The following is a 20,403-nucleotide window of genomic DNA, read 5'->3' on the forward strand; positions in this document are numbered from 1 at the left end:
CTGGTGGCGTAGACATCTAAGTGTCATTAAGGATGCCAATTGCCCAAAGTATCACATTAACAAATCCAAACCCCGAATATGTATCTTATAGAACCAGACTCATGTTAGGGATAGCAATTGTAAGGTCTCTAACCACCTGCAAGGGTAGGTGACCTTTGCTTGTATTCTTATTATCTCGTGTTCCTTAGGCATCATCAAAATGCCAATGATTTCCAAAATAAATAAATAAATAAAAACGCCTTGTGCCATGCAACGAACGCTCTCCGAAATGCTAAGCGCCTCCTTCAATCCAAACCACCATTGCCATGCTGTATAAACCTACGCCATTGTACGTCCGTATTTTTTTCCGAAACCATGCCATTGACTTCGTTTGACTTCGTATGCCTTATTCACATCCTTCAACTGAAGACGTGCCAGAACTGATGTGCAATCATGACTCCCAGTAATGCATTTCCAAGCATTCCGCAATTGACATCTTGCCCGCCGGTCGCCCATATCTTCCAAACAAGCGCCAGCGCCGCAAAGACTTGCGCATATCCCAGAGTTGCCCACGACAAGGAAAAGACAGTTGGTTGCTTTCCATGCCTCACCTGCGCATTAACTAGCAGATCGGCCGTCAACCTTATGGATACGATGAGGCATGCGCAGATTGCTCCGAGTCCCAGTGTCGGACCATATGACTCCTCGGTTCCCAGTGCAGTGACCCAAGACCAAAGCGCGCCGAAGAGAACAACCAGTTCAGCCATGCGCTCCTTGCTATTGTTTTGCAATGTCACGGGGGTGCCATCAGCGGCCAGAATGACATTTTTCGTGCTCTTTCTAGCTGCTGCCCTTCGGTCCTCTGGATCCGGACTGATACTAAAAGAGCCCATCATATTAGACAGTCCATCTCTGGGGTCATCTTTGGGACCGGGCGCATAAAACGATGCATCTTTAAGAATGAAACCAGAGTCATTCTGCTGAGAGCCCCCGCCCAGGTCAAGCGTTCTGCGTGGACTGGCGAAGAAGCTGTCCTGCCTCTCTTTGGGGCTCTCTCGTATAACTGGCTTGGGAGGATTTCGTAGCCTTTGTGCTGGAGTTGTAGGTGCTGGCGGTACTTTGTACCAGAACGCACCGGGTTTGGGATCAATCGGTGTATCATTGAAGCCCAGCGGTGTATTGGCGAACCTTGGATTCGGGTTCTTGACCTTGTAAGGGTTATGGGTACTAAAGGCCCTGTGTTGGGAGCCAGATGGCGACCAATCCATCTCGTCGCCGTTGCGCGTCGGTTGGGTTTGAACTCCAGGACTGATGGGTGGGCTAGAGAAACTGAGTGAGCCGAATCCATTGCCCACTCGGTCCTGGTGATGGCGTGATGGTGTACCAAAGGAACCATTCTGCACAAAGCTTCCACCCCTGCTCACGCTGTAATATGGACTAGCAGTAGCGACCGTTGGCGACGAATCGATGTTGTTTATTGCAGCAGGTGGTGCATCTAGAATCTCGTCCAAGACTCCCGCCATGTCATTTGAAGGCCTTTGTGCTGGCTCTGCAACTCTCGGGGACCTTTCTTGGTACGAAGCAGCTTGTCGTGTTCCAAACAAGCCGAATAAGGAGCTGTTATCCGTTCGGATAGCTTTTCCTGCAACATTGTACACCTTTGGTGGTATCAGTATTACAGCTTGCCGCGACTTTCGAGGGTATACTCACATAAAATACCAGCCAACCGATGACGAGATGCGCGCCTAATTGCGCGATAGCTGAAATTTCCTCAACATCATTGTATTGGGACAAGAAGAGACATGCGCATCTGATCAGAATAATGACAAGCTGGTATGTATACCACTGCCGGAATCCCAGAATATGCGACGTAAAGCCTCTGATGGTCTGCTTGAAACGCGGGTTCCAGGCAAAGGCCACCAGACTCGTGTTAATGGCAAGTTTGATGAAGCGGTCGGATCTGGGTAATACTGCGATGATCCAAGCGCAGGTTTCGCGCAACACTGCCACCACAAAGTTGTTGCCACTTCCATGACCATGCTCGACAAAGACGATGCCCAGTGCCACAATATGCCACAAGGCCTGAAGAAGGAAGCCAAAGTGCCATATCCATTTTCCTGCCATGTCCACGTAGTCGAGAGCGGTGCGGGTTCTTGCCTGGTGTCGGCGCTGTTTTGTCCGGTCGATCAGCCGCCGCATGTGATCTGTCTTGGCGGTGTAGCTGGCTTTTCTCAGCTGCTCCTCGACCTTGGGCTCGCAGTCAATGCAGACCTGGGGGTATCTTGCTTCCAGGTCTCTCTTCCATGTGCGATAGCCTCTCATGCGCGCGGCATATTCAGAATCATTGGGGTCGTCTGGAAACTCGTATTCCTTCAGCGTCCTTGCAAGAATCTCTTGGTTCCGTTGGCATGTCGCGCAAAATATGGAGCTCGTCGAGCTGAAGACATCCATGAATGATTCTGGCGGCGGCGAGCCGAGCTCCTCGAAACTGAAAGACGCGTTGGGACTAGTCGCGATGCGAATCGGTGCGGCTGGTTGCGCGTCTGCTGCCGTGCTTGATGCTGGGGGATCTGTGATTCCTCCATTCTGTACGCGTTGTCTCTTGTTAGCGGTTGTTGCGCGATTCCATGTGCCTTGCGCAGCCATCATTTCTCTTCTGCTGATGCCGGCTTTGCCCTCGGAGGATGACGTACCTTGTCGAGCCAATTCCGTGCCTCGCAGTATCTGCATTCGAACGATTTCTGCCCGGTGAAGATGATATCTGATCGGCGACCACAGTAGAAGCAACTGAGCAGGTTTCTCGACCGCGAGCGCAAGGTCGGCACCATCTTTTCTTTCCTTCAAGCCCCCTGAGCTCCAGGGGTTCCTGCCGTCCTTTTCTCTGGTGGCGGTAAATTATTTCATTGATGCAATGCGCGTGGAATAAGGCGCGTTGGATTGGTCCAGTGAAGGCGACACTAAAATCAGTGCCGGTTGGTGTGTTTTCTCGAAAACAATTCGAAGCGCTGAGAACGCGACCTAGTGAGACCACTTGATTGACTTCAAATCCATCGGGCCGCTGCAGCGATTGTTGACTTGACCTGCAACCCCGATCCAACTTTCTGGGACCTTATCGCCTTATCAGTAGTATCGATAGTGGGGGGGTCGCCTGAATAGCAAGGAGAGAAGAGAGGAACAACAAGGAACGCAAATCCATGTCCATTGCCAAGCCAAAGAGTATAACAAGAAGAGCTTGTGGCCCACCAGCGCGTTATTCCCAGCGCGGGTATTGCAGTAGGTACTGGAGGCCTGCCACCTGTCGCTCAGTTGTCGCCGCTGTTTGTATGCCACCTTGCTTCAACCAATTGATCACATAGGGGGGCAATCCCCAGAGCGCCGACTACTAACTAACAACTACTGCCTTTCTACCTTGTAGGTTTATTTGCACATCAACATCTTTGGTCGCCGAGACATACAAAAAGGGACTTCTCAGCTGTAGTCCAGGAATGTTCGTGAATATTCCACTGTACATGAGTTTTTTTAGAACCTCTCTTGTTGAATTTTAGCTAATCATGAAACCAGGACCAAATATTGTGTGTCTTGGTGGTTGAGCTGACAAGGGGCCAAAGCTTCATGACTTGTATCAGCTCAATACAAAAGAAGCAGACAAATTTACATTGGAACCTTCTAGTCGCCGAGTTGCCACTTGTGAATCACGCAGACGGATAACGCCTCAGTTGGTTCATCCTTGTGAGCTTGGGAATCGACCGCGCACTCGGTTGACCGTCTTCCACAAAGCAGCTCTTGCCCTCTTGTGTCGCGGGTAGGCACTGCAAGACAGTCGCTTTCTAGCTGTGCGGCATTATTCTGCGCTTGGTAGAAGTGAAAAGGTGGAAGATCTAGTGATCATACTCAGGAGCTGTGGAGTCAAAACGACGACGACATTTGAGAGTGAGTTACTATTGTCCATCTAAGTCCCGATCACCAATCTCTAGTCGAGATTCCAATATCCCACATAGAACAGCTATGCCTTGAGGATACTGCGGCACAAAGTTCATTTGGACCTACAAGACACTTTTCAATAGGCAGTCAGAGAAAAGGATATCTGATAAGCAATTCGCTCAAGGTAACCGCTTTCGAAGACGAACCAAGTGTCTCTCTATCCCCTGAACTTCCACGAACAAGGCACTATAGACTCTATGAATTGATACCCAACTCAGGGGATTCAACCCCTGCCTCGTTCGAGGTAGACGCCGTCGTGTATAGGAACAAAAGGGTGCAATCCAAGACCTTCAGAGGCAACATATTCCTCAGCACCTCTCAAGATAGTGTCCCGGGCCACAACACACATGCTTGTCGCTTCATCTACAAGCTGGAAGCAGTACAAAGGCTCGCTGTCGTCGTTGGATCAAAGAGTGCCGACCAGTTGACGAAGGTATAGCCAAAGTAGCATAGGCACAAGTCACTTTAGGGTCAAACCATGACCGACGATATGGATCTCCATCCAAGCAATCTGCCCAGAGCTTCTCTGGCAGAAAGCTCCGCTACCAGTATTGACAATGCTGCATTCCCGAGACTTCGAGCAACTTCAAAACTCTCCAGCACCCACGCAGCTTCCACTCATTCTCCCCCAACCCAACAACAACAACAACAACAACCGTCACCACAACCATCACCACAATCATCACCCACATCTAGCGGACCACAGAACAAGTCAGAAGAAAAGCAAGCAGCCATGGGTCCGACTGAGGAGGCGATCGCCTCATCGGTCTATCACCATGCCGACTACTTTGGCCCCATCGTGTACAGCGCTGGCGAGACCATTTTGCCCCCCATTCTCCTCATGCTTTCCGCCATCTTCTTCTTCTTCGCCGACAAGGTTACCATGGTTGTCAGTAGCCTGCTCACCATCGTCTTCATCCAGCAGTACAAGGTATGCTTGAAAATCGCGATTGATTTCACAAAGTGACCATGCTCACCAAACCTCAAGCTGCTCAAGTACCAGTACCTCTCCTACAAGCAACGCCGCGAACAGGATGACGACGGTCCCGGATACGGTGCACCCTTCTTCTTGCCCGTGTTTCTCAAGGCGATGCATCTATTCAACCTGTTTTTGGTAAGTATCTTGCCCCTCTTCCTCTCATCGTGATAAAGAAAAACTGATTCAACCAGTGTGCTGCAATATTCTTCGTCCTACTTGCCTGCGGAGCTGCTGCCATTTCTCCCAACTTGGCTTACTGCCTCATGGTCCCTCCTTTCGTCCTGTCCCAGTGCATCTACTGGCCTGTTCATGGTTACGTAGGTATCTCCTTGTCTGTCACCTGGAGAGCAACATTCTAATTATCAAACATAGAACCTCCACCGCAACATCACCCAGTACCGACCTATCGATCGCGCCGACATTCGCAGATCTATCCAACAGGCTACCCGACGCCGCTGGTTCTATAGCCATGGAGATTTCTTTCTCATCTTTGCTGGCTCTGGAGGACACACAACCGAGATCCTCAGCTTGATGCGACTGTTTGAACCCTTTGACAAGTCCTTCTACCGTCGTTACATCATCACCAGCGGAGACGAGCGTTCTAGCGATATGATCAAGCAGTTTGAGGAAGAACGCGCCCAGCGAATGGGAATGGTACGCCAGATGCCAGGTGTCTACGAGATTGTTTTCGTCGCCCGAGCTCGATACGTTGGTCAGAGCTGGCTCACTACGCCCTTTACCGCTCTCTGGTGCATCTTTGACTGCTACCGCATTCTCAACATGGGCCGCCCTCACGCCATGCCCGGCGCCACAGTCGAATATCCGCAGACCATCGTTTGCAACGGTCCCGGCTCATCGTCAATGTTCGTCCTCGTCTCGCACCTGATGCGCATGTACGGTCTGATGCCGGCCAACCGCGGCATGACCGTCTTCGTCGAGTCAATCGCCCGCGTCTGCAGCCTAAGCCTGACGGGCAAGATCTTCTACCATCTGGATCTTGCCGACGCCTTCGTCGTCCAGCATCGGGGCGTAGAAGACGTCTACCCCGGCGTCTTCTGCGAGCCGATGCTGGTGAAGCGGCTCTACCCCCCTGGGGTTTTGCCCTTTGGCTGGCGCTGAGGGGGGAGGGCGCAGGCGTGGGCGCGGGCGGCGGCGGACGGGTGGTGAGGCCCTGAGGCCGCAAAATGGATTGCTTTAAAAGTCTCCTTTCGGAGCCGCCGGGGGCGCCCCCGGCGTAGATAGATCAGTAGAAATGAGAAATGGAAAGATATTTTCGAGAAAAAAACAATCTCTATTTTCTTTCCTAACGATAATAAGAGAGAAAAAAACTCTGAGAGAAAATCTAGTTAAAGAAAAACTTTAGCACGCCACTTCTCCGATATGCCGGCCTTCTTCTGCTTATACGTAAAGCAATTCACCTAATGTGACCGATTCTGTCATTTCGAGCTTTACTCGCCACTATTCAACGGTTATCAATATCGATGCTATGAGTGTCCACGTCCTTAATCTCTGGAAACAGGATAGCCACGCCTTCACCAAAGATTCCCATGCAGAAACATGTACCGAACCAATGCTTTGCTACGAAAGAAACCAAAATCCAGCAATCTCACATGGGTCATGATCATGGCCCGGGTTTTGATGGTGCTGCAGTCTTCCTTCCCCGTGCTCAACAATAGCAAAATGGTGAGTATATCCCTCTGCCTTGGAAACATACGTCTCCTTTCCAACAAGCATCCGTACTTTGCTCAGATTGAACTGTGTTGTTAGTGGACTGCTTCTCCCGGGATACTGTTCTGATCCGGGAACGGGGGATTGACCCTGTACTGTCGTGTGGAGCGCAGTGATTCGCTACAAGTCGTTGGATGATCACTGCTATCTCTTCCATGCTTGCTCCTGCGTTGCCGGCCTCTCCGATAGTCAGAATTGGAATCTGAAAAAGACTACGCAGGAGAGAGGTACTTCCTTTCGTAATGCGTCTCCAGCGTTTAGGGCCATATCATTTCTCCTAGCGCCAAGGCCATCATTTTGCAAGCTGTAATGTGTTCTTCGAACGAGGAGCATACATAGATTTGGTCGACTTCTTTTGCACACGACTCAGGGCTATTAACAAGCATCTCTTCCGATCCAGCATAGCCGTCCGCTTGAGGGCCGACATTACGTTACTTTAAACGTGCATCTTCCAAATTCCTGGTAGGCTGTGGCCAATGAAGAACTTGATGCTTCCAACTTTATCATTGAAAGAACTGTACTCTGAATACGGCAAATTCAGACCAACCACACCGCAGGTCACTCAGCTCTCCCAACAAAGATTAAGGAGACATTGATATGCATCGTTTCTTTTGTGGATTCCATCTATGCTGGAATCTAGCTGCCTGAAGAGGTCATGCCATCTCATCCTGGCGAGATTGTACAGGTTTTACAATTGTACATTGGATATAATAATAATACACGTGCTGGACTTTTACCTTGCCAGAGTCTCGACAGCTTCGGACAGCTGATCCAAATCGACGCCTTCCAAATCCATAGCAGATTCGTCCACATTCGTGCTGAGCATGTCGGCCTGCTCACCACGAATCCTGTTGATTTGCTTGGTAGCCCACTTCTTCCACCTCTCGTGCTCCTTGTCCTCGAGTTCCATACCGATCTGCAGGTATGTCTTGCCAAAGTAGCCTCCGACCATGCGAGCCTCCTCGATCGCCACTCTCCGCTCAACGTCCTCTTCGTGACGGAGACGGTAGAATTCTTTTCGCGTCACGTCGTAGGCCTCGTCTACGGTCATGCCGAAGGTGTGCATCCGCCATAGTTGAACTTGAACGACACTGTAGAACAGTTAGCGCCTCGAAATCCAGGCAATATCAGTGCTCGGGGGATTGGGGGAAAGCTCTCACGATTCTCCGCTCAAGGGAATACCAGGCTGTCTGAGGCCGGTGCTCCAGTCTATCCGTTGCGCGTCCTTTCCGTCCATTTCAGTAATCATGCGCGGCCTTGCCAGCTCCCAAGGATGGTCTTTGTAGAAACGGCGTCGCAACGCATCCTCCTCGTACACCAGCTGCTGGGGCTGGAATAACCTGCTGGCTTTCTTGATCTTGCTCGTCTTGGGGTCGTAGTGCTTGTGTTGCGGCGGCAATGGGCGCGTGAGGATCTCCGAGGGCGGATTATTTTCGACGACCTTGTACCACACGGGCTGGGAAACCTTGAGATTCCTGTAAATGCGGTGATCCATCAGAGTAGTCACCGTCTGGTAGATGCGCGCAGGCTTGAAAGCCCGGACGGCTGGTTTTCGCACCATGGCTGCGGTTGCGGTGGAATCTACTTGGCCAGTCGGTGACGGAGTCCTTGGGCCGCAAGGAATCGGGTTACAATGACCGTCCCAATTGATCTTATGTCGACGACGTATGTGGTTGTCGCTGGGGAAAAGGTTCCAAGAGAGCTACTTGCTGCTCTCCGGGCGTGTCAATGATCCGGCCGATGAACTTTTTAGCGGCGTCGCACCGTGGAATCCATGAACCTAACGGGCCGGACAGGGGACGTCAAGCTCAATGGTCACTGCAATTGGTGCTTAGAAAGATAGGTACGGAATACTTCTTACTTTTTAGCGTGGGGAATTTTCTCCAATTGGGATTCGCTAGGATCCCTGATTCGCTGACCTAAACTACCTAGTAAATACCTACAGCTCCGAAAAAGTTGATTCCTATCGCGATCAAGTCTTGGGGGGCCAATCTGGAACTTTTGAAAAAGCTCGACGACGACGACGACGACGACTACGACAGCTAACATCCGCTCCTTTTCTTCACCTGCCTTATACACCCGCGCCGCTCCATGTCGTCTCGAGCTTGAAGAAGCATGTGTGATAACCGGAACACAATGCGGGACAGGGACAGCTCATGAAAATCCTCGGTCGAATTGACGGGTCGATATACGGCGCCATACGATCCCATAGCTCCGTGTCGCGAGCTATCCAGTCTGCTGCCCACGGCCAACATGGCGCCAACCACCACAACCTCATTATCGCGGCCGTGTCGAGCCTTTCGTGTCCGTCCCGTAGTCTCAGACGCACCAGATCGGAAAGTGCAGCTCCGGTGTGCGCCGGCACCAACATCTCGAACTCTGCCTACTCGACCATAACGACCCCAAACTATCGAAGACCTTCGAACTCCATCAGCTTCACCTCACATACCCCCCAAAAACGAAACCAAAATCACACTAGCTCGGCTGCTGCTGCTGCTGTTGAGCCATATTGGCCCGTCACTCCATGCACCCTGCCTAGCAAGTCCCGCGAGGAACTACTCTCTTTCCTGGACTATTATGACGAGGTTACTGTCGAAGAGCAACTAGAATTCCTGAGGGATCCGTACCGGAGAGGATATGCTCCTGCCGCAGTGCAACCGCTGAGACTATCCGAGGGACCCCATGACTATTTCTCTCCCTCGCCGGAAGAATTAGAGATGGGTGATCAGGAAGTGCAACAGACCCTCAGCCGCCTCCGATCCGCCATTACCCAGAAGCTTCTGCGCGCAAATAGCATTAGCAACGACGATATTTATGATGTGTATCGATCCCTTCCCGAACCTCGAATGCACTACCTGAGTGGGCGCCAGAGGCATGCTCTGTTCGCCGCGCTTGGCGCCACAGAGCGGAAGAACGCAAAGGATATGCTTCGTTATTTTGCCGTCGTTGCCGATGTAAAAAATGCAGGCTTTTCGCTCACAAGGACGGAATGGAACACGGCATTGTCCTTTGCCAGTCGCTACGTGGGTGCTTCGAGTCAAACAGAGACAGAGGCAGCCCTACACCTGTGGCGAGAGATGGAGCACGATGCAGGAATTTCGGGCAATGAGGTCACCTTCAACATCCTCTTTGACGTTGCTGCAAAGGCGGGCAAATTTGCGCTTGCTGAAATGACCTACCAGGAGATGATCACTCGGGGCCACCATTTCAATCGATATCATCATGTCAGTTTGATCCACTACTTTGGTCTCAAGCTGGACTCGAGCGGTATGCGCGCCGCTTACAAGGCAATGGTCGACAATGGGGAAGTCATTGACACGCGTGTGCTCAATTGCGTCATTTCCGGGTTTTTACGCTGCGGCGAAGAAACCTCGGCCGAGTTCGTTTACCACATGATGAAAAAGTCGGATGATAGGTCAAAACTCATACCTCAACGCGACTACTCATTCAACAAGATGGTCAACAAAGTACTTCTCATGTTTAGCCGTTTGAGTCGGAAGCATCCGGATCTTAGTGATGGACCCCAATCTGCTACTGCGTTGACTCCTGACCTGGCTACCTATAGAATTCTTTTAAATTACTATGGCGTGCGGCTGGGGCAGATGTCACAGGTCGTCCAATTCCTGGACGAGATGAAATTCTTCAGGGTACCTCTGCATGGCTCAGTCTTCCTGGCCTTGTTCAAGGCCTTCTCTATACATGGCGGCAATCCGAATACAGCTTGGTCGGTCAAGAGACTTGTGGATGTGTGGCATGCCTTCCTCGACGCCTTCGATGGAGGTGCGAACGGCTTGTATATCAACACATGGATGGCAATGTGGGTGCTTCGGGCATTCGCAATATGTACAGATTCGAAAGAAGAGGTTCTGGCTGTATATGAAGAGCTTAGGGCCAGGTGGCCGGCGGACGACGGGACGGATGCTTTCATGTTAGATTTCTTGCACAATTTAATTTCGGAAAAAGGCTGGGGTCCAAACAATGTCCCCCTGATACCAATGTAGCATTGCAAGGAGTCTTGGTATTTATTATATATAGATGTACAATAGGTGGAAAAGCCCATCACGATTTTGGGCAACGCAATAAGGCGATAATGTCCTTGCGCCTTGTAAATATCTATGCTGTCAAATGAGAAGAAGAAAAATTTAATCACAATCCGAGCCGTGTCTTTATGCGTGATATATGCTAGAGAAACAAGAGACCAAATCAGGTCTTCTCATATTTCATCCACTGATACAATTTCTGTTTCTTTTGCTGTTGAAACGCCACCAGCGAATGCTTCCAAATGAGCCTGAGCTTCGCGCTCTGTCCTGTTTGCAGATTCCACGTCCCCAATTCTTAAATAATGCTCTCTCAACTCTGACGACGTCCTCATGAGTCGATCTTTGGCATTCCAGGCAACCCTGACCTTGGCTGAAGTAAACGCCCCAACATAATACGCTGTCGCGAGTTCCGTCTCCCCGAGGGCCTCGTGAAGTTTGCCCCGTAACTCATAATACATGGTTACTGGGGCACGTGCGGATATGTGGTCAAAGTCAAAGTCGTCATACCCGTCGTGGATCATGGGCCCGAGGGCAACGAGGCCCGTCTTGGCAATGTCGAGCCGGTTCATCTCAAACATGGCCTCGGCGTGCCACCAGCGCACCCAGGGACACCACTCGTGCTGGTCCCAGGTGGCATCGAAGCTGCGGAACTCGTCAATGATGCTCTGGAAAGCCTCGGCCGCCGCCGCAAACGGCATGGCGCCCACGTGCTCGAGGCTCCGGGCCGTGTACAGGACCGAGGTCCGGAGCAGTTCGTCCTCGCGCGGGATGCCCGTCACAAGCGCCGAGAGGAGGGCGTTGAGCATGGCAATGGCGACGTGCCAAAACTGCCCCAGCGTGAGGGACTCGATCATGGTCCAGAGCCGGGTGACGGCGTGCCGGGGCCCCAGCTTGATGCTGCACAGCGAGCGGGCGTAGCGCACAAAGGACTCGGCCAGCGGCGCTCCGGCCCGGCCCAGCAGCAGCACGGCGTGGATCGAGGTCCAGGTGGGGGCCGGCCAGGCGCCGTCGAGGGCCCGCGAGTAGTGGCCAAAGGCGCGGTCCAGCAGGCGAAAGTTGTCCGCGTGGTCCCGGGGCTCGTTCACGCGGCGGTCGTCGCCGTGGTTCTCCGAGGCCAGGCTCGCCACCGCCTGCTGTAGTTCACTCCAGAACTCGAGCCGAAACTCGCCGTCCCAGTCGTACCGGCTTACCGCGCAGATGCCGAAACCTTGGCTCTGCATGCGGCGTTGGGTATAGAGGATCACGTCCATTAACGCGCGGTCCTCCAGTCTCTCGGGTTCTGGGGAGCCGAGTGATTGGGGTATAGCTGATAATAATGCTTCGGGTGAGGATTGCTGCTTGATAGGCAAAGAAGCGGCACCGTCCCAATTCACCGTGATCTTGCACAAGTAGTCTTTGAGTTTCTTGGGGCCGACCTGGCGACCTCGGATAACGGGTAGAACGACCTGATTGCCGCCAAAGGCGTTATAAACAATCTTTGGCACGTCTTTGCGGTTGAGGTTCTTGTGTAATCCCCAAGACTTGAATCGCCACTTGTACATCTTCTCACTATTGGCATAGTTAGAATTCTGTCCGAGGATTGGGGGCAAATTGTTAAGGATCTTTTTCTTCCTCTGCAATTTTCCCTTCTTTTGCCAATTTGACACACTTACGTCGCATTGAAGCCGTGAATAACCTTCATGAGCTCCCGCACCTCTCTGAGCGTCCTGTCCTCATCCCAGTAGAGCCGCGTAATGAGGTCGCGGTGGGTTGCCCAGTCTTCGGCTTTCGCGTACGCCCCCCTCGGCGAGGCGCCTTCACCGTTACGATTTGAAGTAGCCATAGCCAACTCACCACGGCCGCGCAAAGAGGAGTTCAATCCAAATACTATCCTCCTAGGCGACACCTCGGACAAGGGTTTCGTGCATAACCACGCCAATCAGGTGCAGATTCGCCCATAGAAGCGAGGCACTTGGTTGTTGGCGTCCTGTGCGTGCAGGTAGAGTTTGGGGGCCGGGTAGCCCTATACTCCTCCTGCTACTACTATGCGTGACGCTTTGGTTTACTGTCGAGAGGGGCGGCGGATAGGTGCTTCCTGAAGGGGACACAATGTTCTCGTTTTTCGAAGGGCTGTTTTCTTGCGATTCGGTGCAGTCGCGCTCAAGATTTGTACCACAGTCGTCGTTTTCTTTCTTTCTTGGCCATGTGGGAGAGACCATCAAGCAAAGGCAAAAAGGCGAGACAAGGAGCGGGAGACCCGTCGATCAAGAGGAGAGATTCTGGAGAGGAGTGAGTGGTGCCGCTGCTACCCTTGCATCGGTACTTCATTTGCATCGCATCCGCATGGGAGGGTACCAAGGGGACCTGGACCAGGCAGACAGCCCCCCCGAGTTGGGACTTTTTTGGCATGTGGATTGCTAATTGCCCGCTGCCCAGGGTTCTTCCATGTGGGGGGCAAAAACCATCATCTTATTGGTATGGGAAAAGTCTTGGCCTGGAAGAATAAAGTACTCTGTATAGTTGGCAATTTCGACTGTAAACTCAAATGGTAGTGATTCCAGGCATAAAGCCTCGGATGTCGCGCGCGCGTCGTCGGTTACATCTGTGACGACCTTTGTCGTTCTAGGCTTTCGACTTGGCACGGGTACAGTACACGACGCTATGTTGTTGCAGATAATATCCGGGCAGTTCCGCTTTATTAATGAGTTGACCCATATTTTTAAGCCTCAATGTCAAGTCAAGAGAATCATGAGCGGGTGATTCCCACTCTGCTCATGATGTATTTCTGTCTCTTTGGCGTGTTGGTGTTACAGCTTTCGGCATAGATGATCAAATTTACCGAACCGCTGTTCATCGCTCTAGGCTGTGCCTCTCTTTGGGTTGATCCGAGTACACAAGGACCCTGGCCCTTGATCGGCAAATCGTTATCTTCAGCGTCTCACGTTACAGGACAGATACAAAATGCAGATTTCCCCAGAGTCGGCTAGTTTGCTAAATGTCCACGACGCCCAATGGCAATTTTCATTCGTGCGGGAACGTTTCCGTGCTGTGTCTAGTTTGCTTACACTCTGGGGCCCTACGTCGTGATTTAGGGTTTCTCCCGATATCAGATCATATATTCTTATTTTTTGGAGGTCCGTGTCCGCTGACAATTAGTTGGCGCACACGTCGCTTCTTGACATGGCGGCAAGAATGATCTGTAGCAGCCCACGCTTATATCATCTTCTTAACTGCCTATGCTATTCTATCGGTAGTTTTGCAGTGGCCATATATATGCCTCATGCCGAACATGTGCCAAGGACTGCCCGTCTTTTCACTTGAACGATTCGAAAATTCCCCTTTTCAAGAAAAAAAAAAAGTCTATCCATCATGTGTGAGTGATACTTCTTTTGGTATGAATTGGCTATTATGGCCGCAAAACCAGGTTTTGAAAAGGTGTTTGCAAAATATCAGGATCTTAGCGTGGCTGTAGATGCTTGACATAGCGGAATTCCCCACGGTTTGAGGGAATATGACATTTACTAGTAGCTAGTTGAAAGTTGCTGGTAGATATTTAGAAAAGTGCATAGGAATATGAGATATCTAGGCTTCTAGCATAGTTAACAACATCCGGTGATTTACAAGTGTTTGTAGATATTAAGTCAACATGCTTTTGCGAGGTGAACTGCGCTTTCATCATTCCCGATTTATTGTCATATCAAATACCCATGAGCCGATGACAATAAGCAATTGACTATATCTTTGGACTGGACTTCATGAGCACCTCCTTCAAAAATAAATGATACCTTTCTCCTGCCCAAACTGAAAGTCTCCACAGTATATGTCTCACGGATGACCATTTATCTCAAGCCGCCCACAAGTTATATACAACGATCTCCATCCTGACGCATGAATATACAAGGGGGAAAAAATGGAATTCGAAACAAAGATTGTTGCTGACTCCATATTCACAAGGGCAAAAAGCAGGTCAGTCGGGGATTCGAACCCCGGTTACCGGAAAACTCGATTGAAGCCAGATACAATCTGAAAATCAGAATCCGATGTGATAACCAACTACACTAACCGACCGTGGATGGTGGATGCGACGAAAAGAATGTATATCTGATTGTTCAGAAAGCGAGGACCGAGAAAACGCCGGACGACGAAGCCTCTTGACTTGACTGCAAAGTTGAGATGTAATGGTAGGTGACGAGGTTTACCTGGTGAGTTGGCATCTACCTGCACTACAAAGTGTATAGATGTATTGTGGGAGCAGTCGTTTGACTATACCCAGTTGCAAGAATGGCCATTGAAGCGCTCAGGAATGACGATGGTAATATGCCATGAATGCGATATAAATAGGCGTGAGTTTAAGCTTGATTGCTGCACTGCATTAGCCCAATCTTCTACTGGCAAGATATAATGGATAATCATAGATAACCATGTAATAAACATTAATTACGAGGATTACCTGACAATTTGTATCTGTGCTCTCTCTCAAAAGTGTGACTTGAAGGTGGTAATGGACATTTGGCTCAAGATACTCCAGCAAGCAGTCAATAATTTGTTCACTCGTACAGATTTTCAGGTGTGCGGACCTGGTTTCGTAGCCAAATTGCTTGCAGAGGTAGACGAAATCTTGAAAGAGGATTCATTCAGCGAGATGAATTGAATGTGATCCGATATCAAGCCGTATAGTGATACTCTACCATGTGACAAAATTGGCTTTCCTGTTAGTGTTCATGTTAATGCAGACTTACCCATGATAAATAGTAAGCCGAATTAGGCATACCGAATAGTGCTGTTCTGGGCTTGAGTTGATCACAGCCAGATAAGCCGGCACTGCATCCATGGCAATGCCATCAGATCACAAAGGACTCTCGAGGACTTCCTCTTGTCAACTCTCGACAAGTCCATCCGGGACACATATATGAGGCGGCACCTCGGAACCAGTTGTTTTTGATCGTTTGATGAAAGTTGACATATGGAAATGCGTTGTGGCGATTGGCCTCGAGCTCTATTGTTCTCATATATGTACAGCTTCCGTCCGCGGGTCGCCTTGCCCATCTATCACCAACAGCCCCGACGAAGCCCCCATGCGCCCACGCTGCCAAGTCCCATGCAAGCCGCTTATGCCTTGGGCTTGTAGGTTTGCCAGACTGTGTAATATCATTAGCTATCATCCTCCAAGACGTGCGCCAGAAGCCCGGAGCGCCGCGGGGTGGTAGGGGAAATGACGCACCGGCAATGCCGAAGGGGGCGAAGAAGCCGGTGATCATGTACAGCCAGTAGCGGACGGCGAAGTACTTGGTCTTGGTGTTGAAGGGCAAGTTGGAGTAGGGACCCTCGGGGTAGTGGTAAGGCGAGCTCATGCGAGGGCGGGTGGCGTGGAACATGCGGCGGCCCATGATGTTGGCCATGCGCGGGCTGGCGCGGAGGATGGACTGAGGAGACATCTAGAGTGCCCAATTGAGTCAGCAGAGCTTTTGTAGCGGTGGTCGAGCTCGTAGCTACCTTGATTGACGCGACGAGGTGTCAGTTGTGTTGAGTGGAGATGCTTTTGTCGTTGGGTTGAGCTTATGAGCTTTGCAATTCGAGATGAGGTTCTTAGCGGATAGATGAGAATGCGTCAAGTCGAACGATGCCCGGATGATTCTCGGCTACGGAGTATGTACAGAACGAGGAGGTACCTGGGTACCTTAACTCACTGGTCAGCACTTGAGCTCTAGTCCGAGTGAGTGGGTCTCTTTTTGCTTTGGTTTCTTTGGCTGCCTACCGCCTGCCGATTAAGTGCAGTCAAGCTTCTGGCCTCTGGCTTCCGAAGAACTTGGAATTTTTCTGCCGTCGCAAAGCTGCAACCCAACCAGAGTGCTGCAAAAGTCCGCGCCTGCCAACTTTTTCCTTAGCAAGCAGCTCTGGTGTTTTGTACCGACGCTTTGCAAATCGGCGATCGCAGCAGTCCACCTGCGCAGCCAAGCATCGACGATTTGCACCGCTGCTACTTTTTTTTTTCACTATTTACAGATATATTCTTTCTTGGTATACCTTGTGTAAACCAAGTGATCATCAATTTATACATTGCCTCTTCAGCGTACGCGCATCGCCTCTTCGATTGGCTCTTTTTTTTTTTTCCTCATTGTAGTGGGGTGGCAATCGATAAGAGCTCAACACCATGGACGACGACCTATTCGATGTCTTCGAGGACCAGCCCGGCAAGGTCAAAGATGAGCCCCAGTCCTCGCCGCCCGCCAAGTCCAAGAATAAAAAGAACAAGAAGAAGCGCAAGGCAGTCGAGGCTCTGGACAACGGCGACATCGAGACCGAGACACGTTCCGCACCCGAACCTGATGTGGACATGGCCGACGTAGAGCCCACCTCGGCCGAAGACGAGGCTGATGATATAGAAGAGGATGGCCAAACCGTATCCGAGGGCCACCAGGACATCAAGCGCAGGAAGAAGGAGGAGAAGGCAGAGCCAGTCATTACAGACTCGTTCCAGACGGCCGAATCGAGAGAGCTTGCAGCTGCATCAGGCTTCGCCAAGCAAGATGAAGAGTCGTCTCTAGTTCTGTCCCATAACATTCAACATCAGGTCGCACTGCCACCGGATCTTGATTACGAATACGTGCCGCTTTCGGAACATAAACCGCCTGCCGACCCTGCCCGGTCCTGGCCCTTCACCCTCGATCCTTTCCAGCGCCTATCAATTTCTTCCATTGAGAGAGATGAGAGTGTTCTGGTCTCAGCCCACACCAGTGCTGGAAAGACTGTCGTTGCAGAGTATGCCATTGCGCAATGTCTCAAGAAAAATACTCGTGTCATCTACACCAGTCCCATCAAGGCCCTCAGTAACCAGAAGTATCGTGAATTTAACGAGGCTTTTGGTGATGTCGGTCTCATGACTGGTGATGTCACAATCAACCCGACTGCTAGTTGTCTTGTTATGACCACAGAAATTCTGCGATCTATGCTGTATCGAGGTTCGGAGATTATGCGTGAAGTCGCTTGGGTCGTTTTTGACGAAATCCACTACATGAGAGACAAGACGAGAGGTGTTGTTTGGGAAGAGACCATTATTCTCCTTCCTGACAAGGTCCGCTATGTCTTCCTGTCTGCCACCATTCCCAACGCCTTTCAATTCGCGGAATGGATTGCCAAGATTCACAGACAGGCCTGCCACGTTGTCTACACGGATTTCCGTCCTACGCCTCTGCAGAATTACTTTTTCCCCTCGGGTGGAAATGGTATTTTCCTTGTTGTGGACGAGAAGAGTGTTTTCAGAGAAAACAACTTCCAAAAGACCATGCAAATGATTGAGGAGAGAAAGGCCAGCGAAGCCAACGATGTGGATGCCAAAATGCGAGGCAGGGGCAACAAGAAGAAGACCTTCAAGGGAGGCAAGGATGATGCCAATGCTGATATCCAAAAGATTGTCAAAATGGTCATGTCCAAGGGATTCAACCCTGTCATTGTCTTCAACTTCAGCAAGCGAGAGTGTGAGATGATGGCGCTCTTCACTTCCAAATTCAGTTTCAACGATGACAGTGAGAAGGCCATGACACGCAAGGTCTTCTCGAGCGCGATAGAATCGCTATCGGAAGCCGATCGTGAATTGCCCCAGATCCAGAATATCTTGCCGCTTCTTGAAAAGGGTATCGGTGTGCATCATTCAGGACTCTTGCCCATTTTGAAGGAGACTATCGAAATTCTATTCCAAGAAGGATTGATCAAGGTTCTTTTCGCTACCGAGACCTTTTCAATTGGCTTGAACATGCCGGCGAAGACGGTCGTTTTCACGCAAGTCAAAAAGTTTGACGGTACTACTAGGAGGCCGTTGACATCGTCCGAGTATATTCAGATGGCTGGAAGAGCTGGTCGTAGAGGGCTTGACGAGCGTGGAATCGTCATCATGATGATTGACGATAAGCTCGAGCCCGAAACTGCCAAAGAGATTGTCGTTGGTCAGCAAGATCGCCTGAACTCGGCCTTCCACTTGGGTTACAACATGGTCCTCAACTTGCTCAGAATTGAGGCCATCTCTCCAGAGTTCATGTTGGAGAACTGTTTCTTCCAATTCCAGAACACTGCAAGTGTAGCTGGTTTGGAGCAAGAGCTGATGAAGCTTCAGAAGGAGAGAGATGGCATGGCCATTCCGGACGAAGCCACCATCAAGGATTACCACGGCCTGCGCCAACAGATTGAGGCATACACCAAAGATATGGTCTACGTCATTCAGCACCCGAACTATTGCTTAGACTTCTTGCAGCCTGGCAGGCTGATTCAGATCCAGAACCCCAAGACAGGCCAGGACTTTGGCTGGGGCGTTGTTGCAAACTTCACAGAACGTCGCAGTCCCAAGTTTGGAGAAAAGTCATACGAACCACAAGAGTCTTACTTTGTTGACGTATTCCTTCATCTCGACCCCAAGGGCGAGGACTTTACTCCCTTGACCCAGCCACCCTCTGAGATGCCCAACGGCGTGCTCCCCCTCAACGGATCTCAAAACTCGCGCTTCGAGGTCGTGCCGTGTCTATTCACCTGCATAAAGGCAATCAGCCAGATCAGAGTCTTTATGCCCAAGGATATTAAGAACCTAGAAGACATTGAAGAAGTCCGCAAGACTGTCCTCAAATCTCTGTCCGAGGTGGTTCGCCGTTTCCCCGATGGCGTACCCATTCTGGACCCTATTGAGAACATGGGCATCACGGATGACTCGTTCAAGAAGTTGTTGCGCAAGATCGAGGTTCTCGAGTCTCGCCTACTGGCCAACCCCCTCCACGGATCGCCTCTTCTTCCCGGATTATGGGAGCAATACTCGAAGAAGCTGGCTCTGGCTGACAAGATCAAGAATTTGAAGAAGCAGATTGGCAAGGCTCATAGCATTGCTCAACTCGATGAACTAAAGTCTCGAAAGCGAGTCCTGCGTCGTCTTGGTTTCATCAACGATGCTGAAGTTGTCGAGATGAAGGCTCGCGTAGCTTGCGAAATTTCGTCAACAGAAGGTCACGAGTTGTTGTTATCAGAGCTTCTGTTTAACCGTTTCTTCAACGAACTCAGCCCCGAGATTATTGCCTCTATCCTCAGTGTTTTCATCTTTGAGGAAAAGGTAGAAGCTGCTACGCTCAAGGACGAGCTACAGAAGCCATATTCTCAGGTACAAGCTCAGGCCAAGATCATCGCCAAGGTCAGCCAGGAAAGCAAGCTCGATGTCAACGAGGAGGAATACGCTCAATCCCTCAAGTGGCAGCTCATGGAGACTGTCTACGCCTGGGCTCAAGGAAAGCCTTTTGCAGAAGTTTGGTAAGTATATTACTCCGAAACACTTGAATACGGAATTACCGACCAAGCTAACCCTCCCACAGCAAAATGACTGACGCCTACGAGGGCTCCCTTATCCGTCTATTCCGACGTCTGGAGGAGCTGCTGCGCCAGATGGCCGAGGCTGCCAAGGTTATGGGCAGTGAAGAGCTTGCTGAGAAGTTCAACGCCAGTCTCAAGATGATCAGACGTGACATTGTCTCCGCACAGAGTTTGTATCTGTAAAGGAACAATTCCCATACGAATGTCCTTTATCATAGTTACATCTCTTGTGTGTGACAAGGGCTCTCTCTTTTATCTTGAAGGGTCTGGCAGGCTTCGTCGGTTCTCATTGCATATCTTTGGCGTTGTGGGGTTTGGATGGGAAAATACCATTAGGTCTCGAGGGAACGAGACTCAGCACTGTTGTTTTACTCAGCA

At 50.7% G+C, this 20,403-nt stretch overlaps 7 protein-coding genes across 7 annotated transcripts; 3 read left to right on the forward strand and 4 right to left on the reverse strand.

Annotated features, from left to right (window-relative positions):
• Positions 1–398: 398 nt before the first annotated feature.
• PFICI_08815 (uncharacterized protein) lies at positions 399–2,807 on the reverse strand (the record flags this gene model as incomplete). Its single annotated transcript, XM_007837396.1, has 4 exons — positions 399–1,637; positions 1,690–2,407; positions 2,477–2,565; positions 2,673–2,807. The coding sequence occupies 4 exons, from the start codon at positions 2,805–2,807 to the stop codon at positions 399–401; spliced, it is 2,181 nt and encodes a 726-aa protein (XP_007835587.1).
• Positions 2,808–4,438: 1,631 nt separating this feature from the next.
• PFICI_08816 (uncharacterized protein) lies at positions 4,439–6,058 on the forward strand (the record flags this gene model as incomplete). Its single annotated transcript, XM_007837397.1, has 4 exons — positions 4,439–4,891; positions 4,949–5,074; positions 5,131–5,256; positions 5,312–6,058. 4 exons carry the CDS (start codon positions 4,439–4,441, stop codon positions 6,056–6,058), a joined length of 1,452 nt encoding a protein of 483 aa, XP_007835588.1.
• Positions 6,059–7,400: 1,342 nt separating this feature from the next.
• On the reverse strand, positions 7,401–8,228 carry PFICI_08817 (uncharacterized protein; the record flags this gene model as incomplete). Its single annotated transcript, XM_007837398.1, has 2 exons — positions 7,401–7,758; positions 7,828–8,228. The coding sequence occupies 2 exons, from the start codon at positions 8,226–8,228 to the stop codon at positions 7,401–7,403; spliced, it is 759 nt and encodes a 252-aa protein (XP_007835589.1).
• Positions 8,229–8,823: 595 nt separating this feature from the next.
• On the forward strand, positions 8,824–10,668 carry PFICI_08818 (uncharacterized protein; the record flags this gene model as incomplete). The annotated part of the gene is made up of 1 exon (XM_007837399.1): positions 8,824–10,668. One exon carries the CDS (start codon positions 8,824–8,826, stop codon positions 10,666–10,668), a length of 1,845 nt encoding a protein of 614 aa, XP_007835590.1.
• Positions 10,669–10,880: 212 nt separating this feature from the next.
• Positions 10,881–12,529, reverse strand: PFICI_08819 (uncharacterized protein; the record flags this gene model as incomplete). The annotated part of the gene is made up of 2 exons (XM_007837400.1): positions 10,881–12,255; positions 12,360–12,529. 2 exons carry the CDS (start codon positions 12,527–12,529, stop codon positions 10,881–10,883), a joined length of 1,545 nt encoding a protein of 514 aa, XP_007835591.1.
• A 3,266-nt stretch (positions 12,530–15,795) lies between these two features.
• Positions 15,796–16,121, reverse strand: PFICI_08820 (uncharacterized protein; the record flags this gene model as incomplete). The annotated part of the gene is made up of 2 exons (XM_007837401.1): positions 15,796–15,824; positions 15,908–16,121. 2 exons carry the CDS (start codon positions 16,119–16,121, stop codon positions 15,796–15,798), a joined length of 243 nt encoding a protein of 80 aa, XP_007835592.1.
• A 716-nt stretch (positions 16,122–16,837) lies between these two features.
• On the forward strand, positions 16,838–20,208 carry PFICI_08821 (uncharacterized protein; the record flags this gene model as incomplete). The annotated part of the gene is made up of 2 exons (XM_007837402.1): positions 16,838–19,965; positions 20,028–20,208. The coding sequence occupies 2 exons, from the start codon at positions 16,838–16,840 to the stop codon at positions 20,206–20,208; spliced, it is 3,309 nt and encodes a 1,102-aa protein (XP_007835593.1).
• Positions 20,209–20,403: the final 195 nt, after the last annotated feature.

Source organism: Pestalotiopsis fici, assembly GCF_000516985.1.
Source record: "Pestalotiopsis fici W106-1 unplaced genomic scaffold PFICI_Scf_6, whole genome shotgun sequence".
NCBI classification, from domain to species: Eukaryota; Fungi; Ascomycota; class Sordariomycetes; order Amphisphaeriales; family Sporocadaceae; genus Pestalotiopsis; species Pestalotiopsis fici.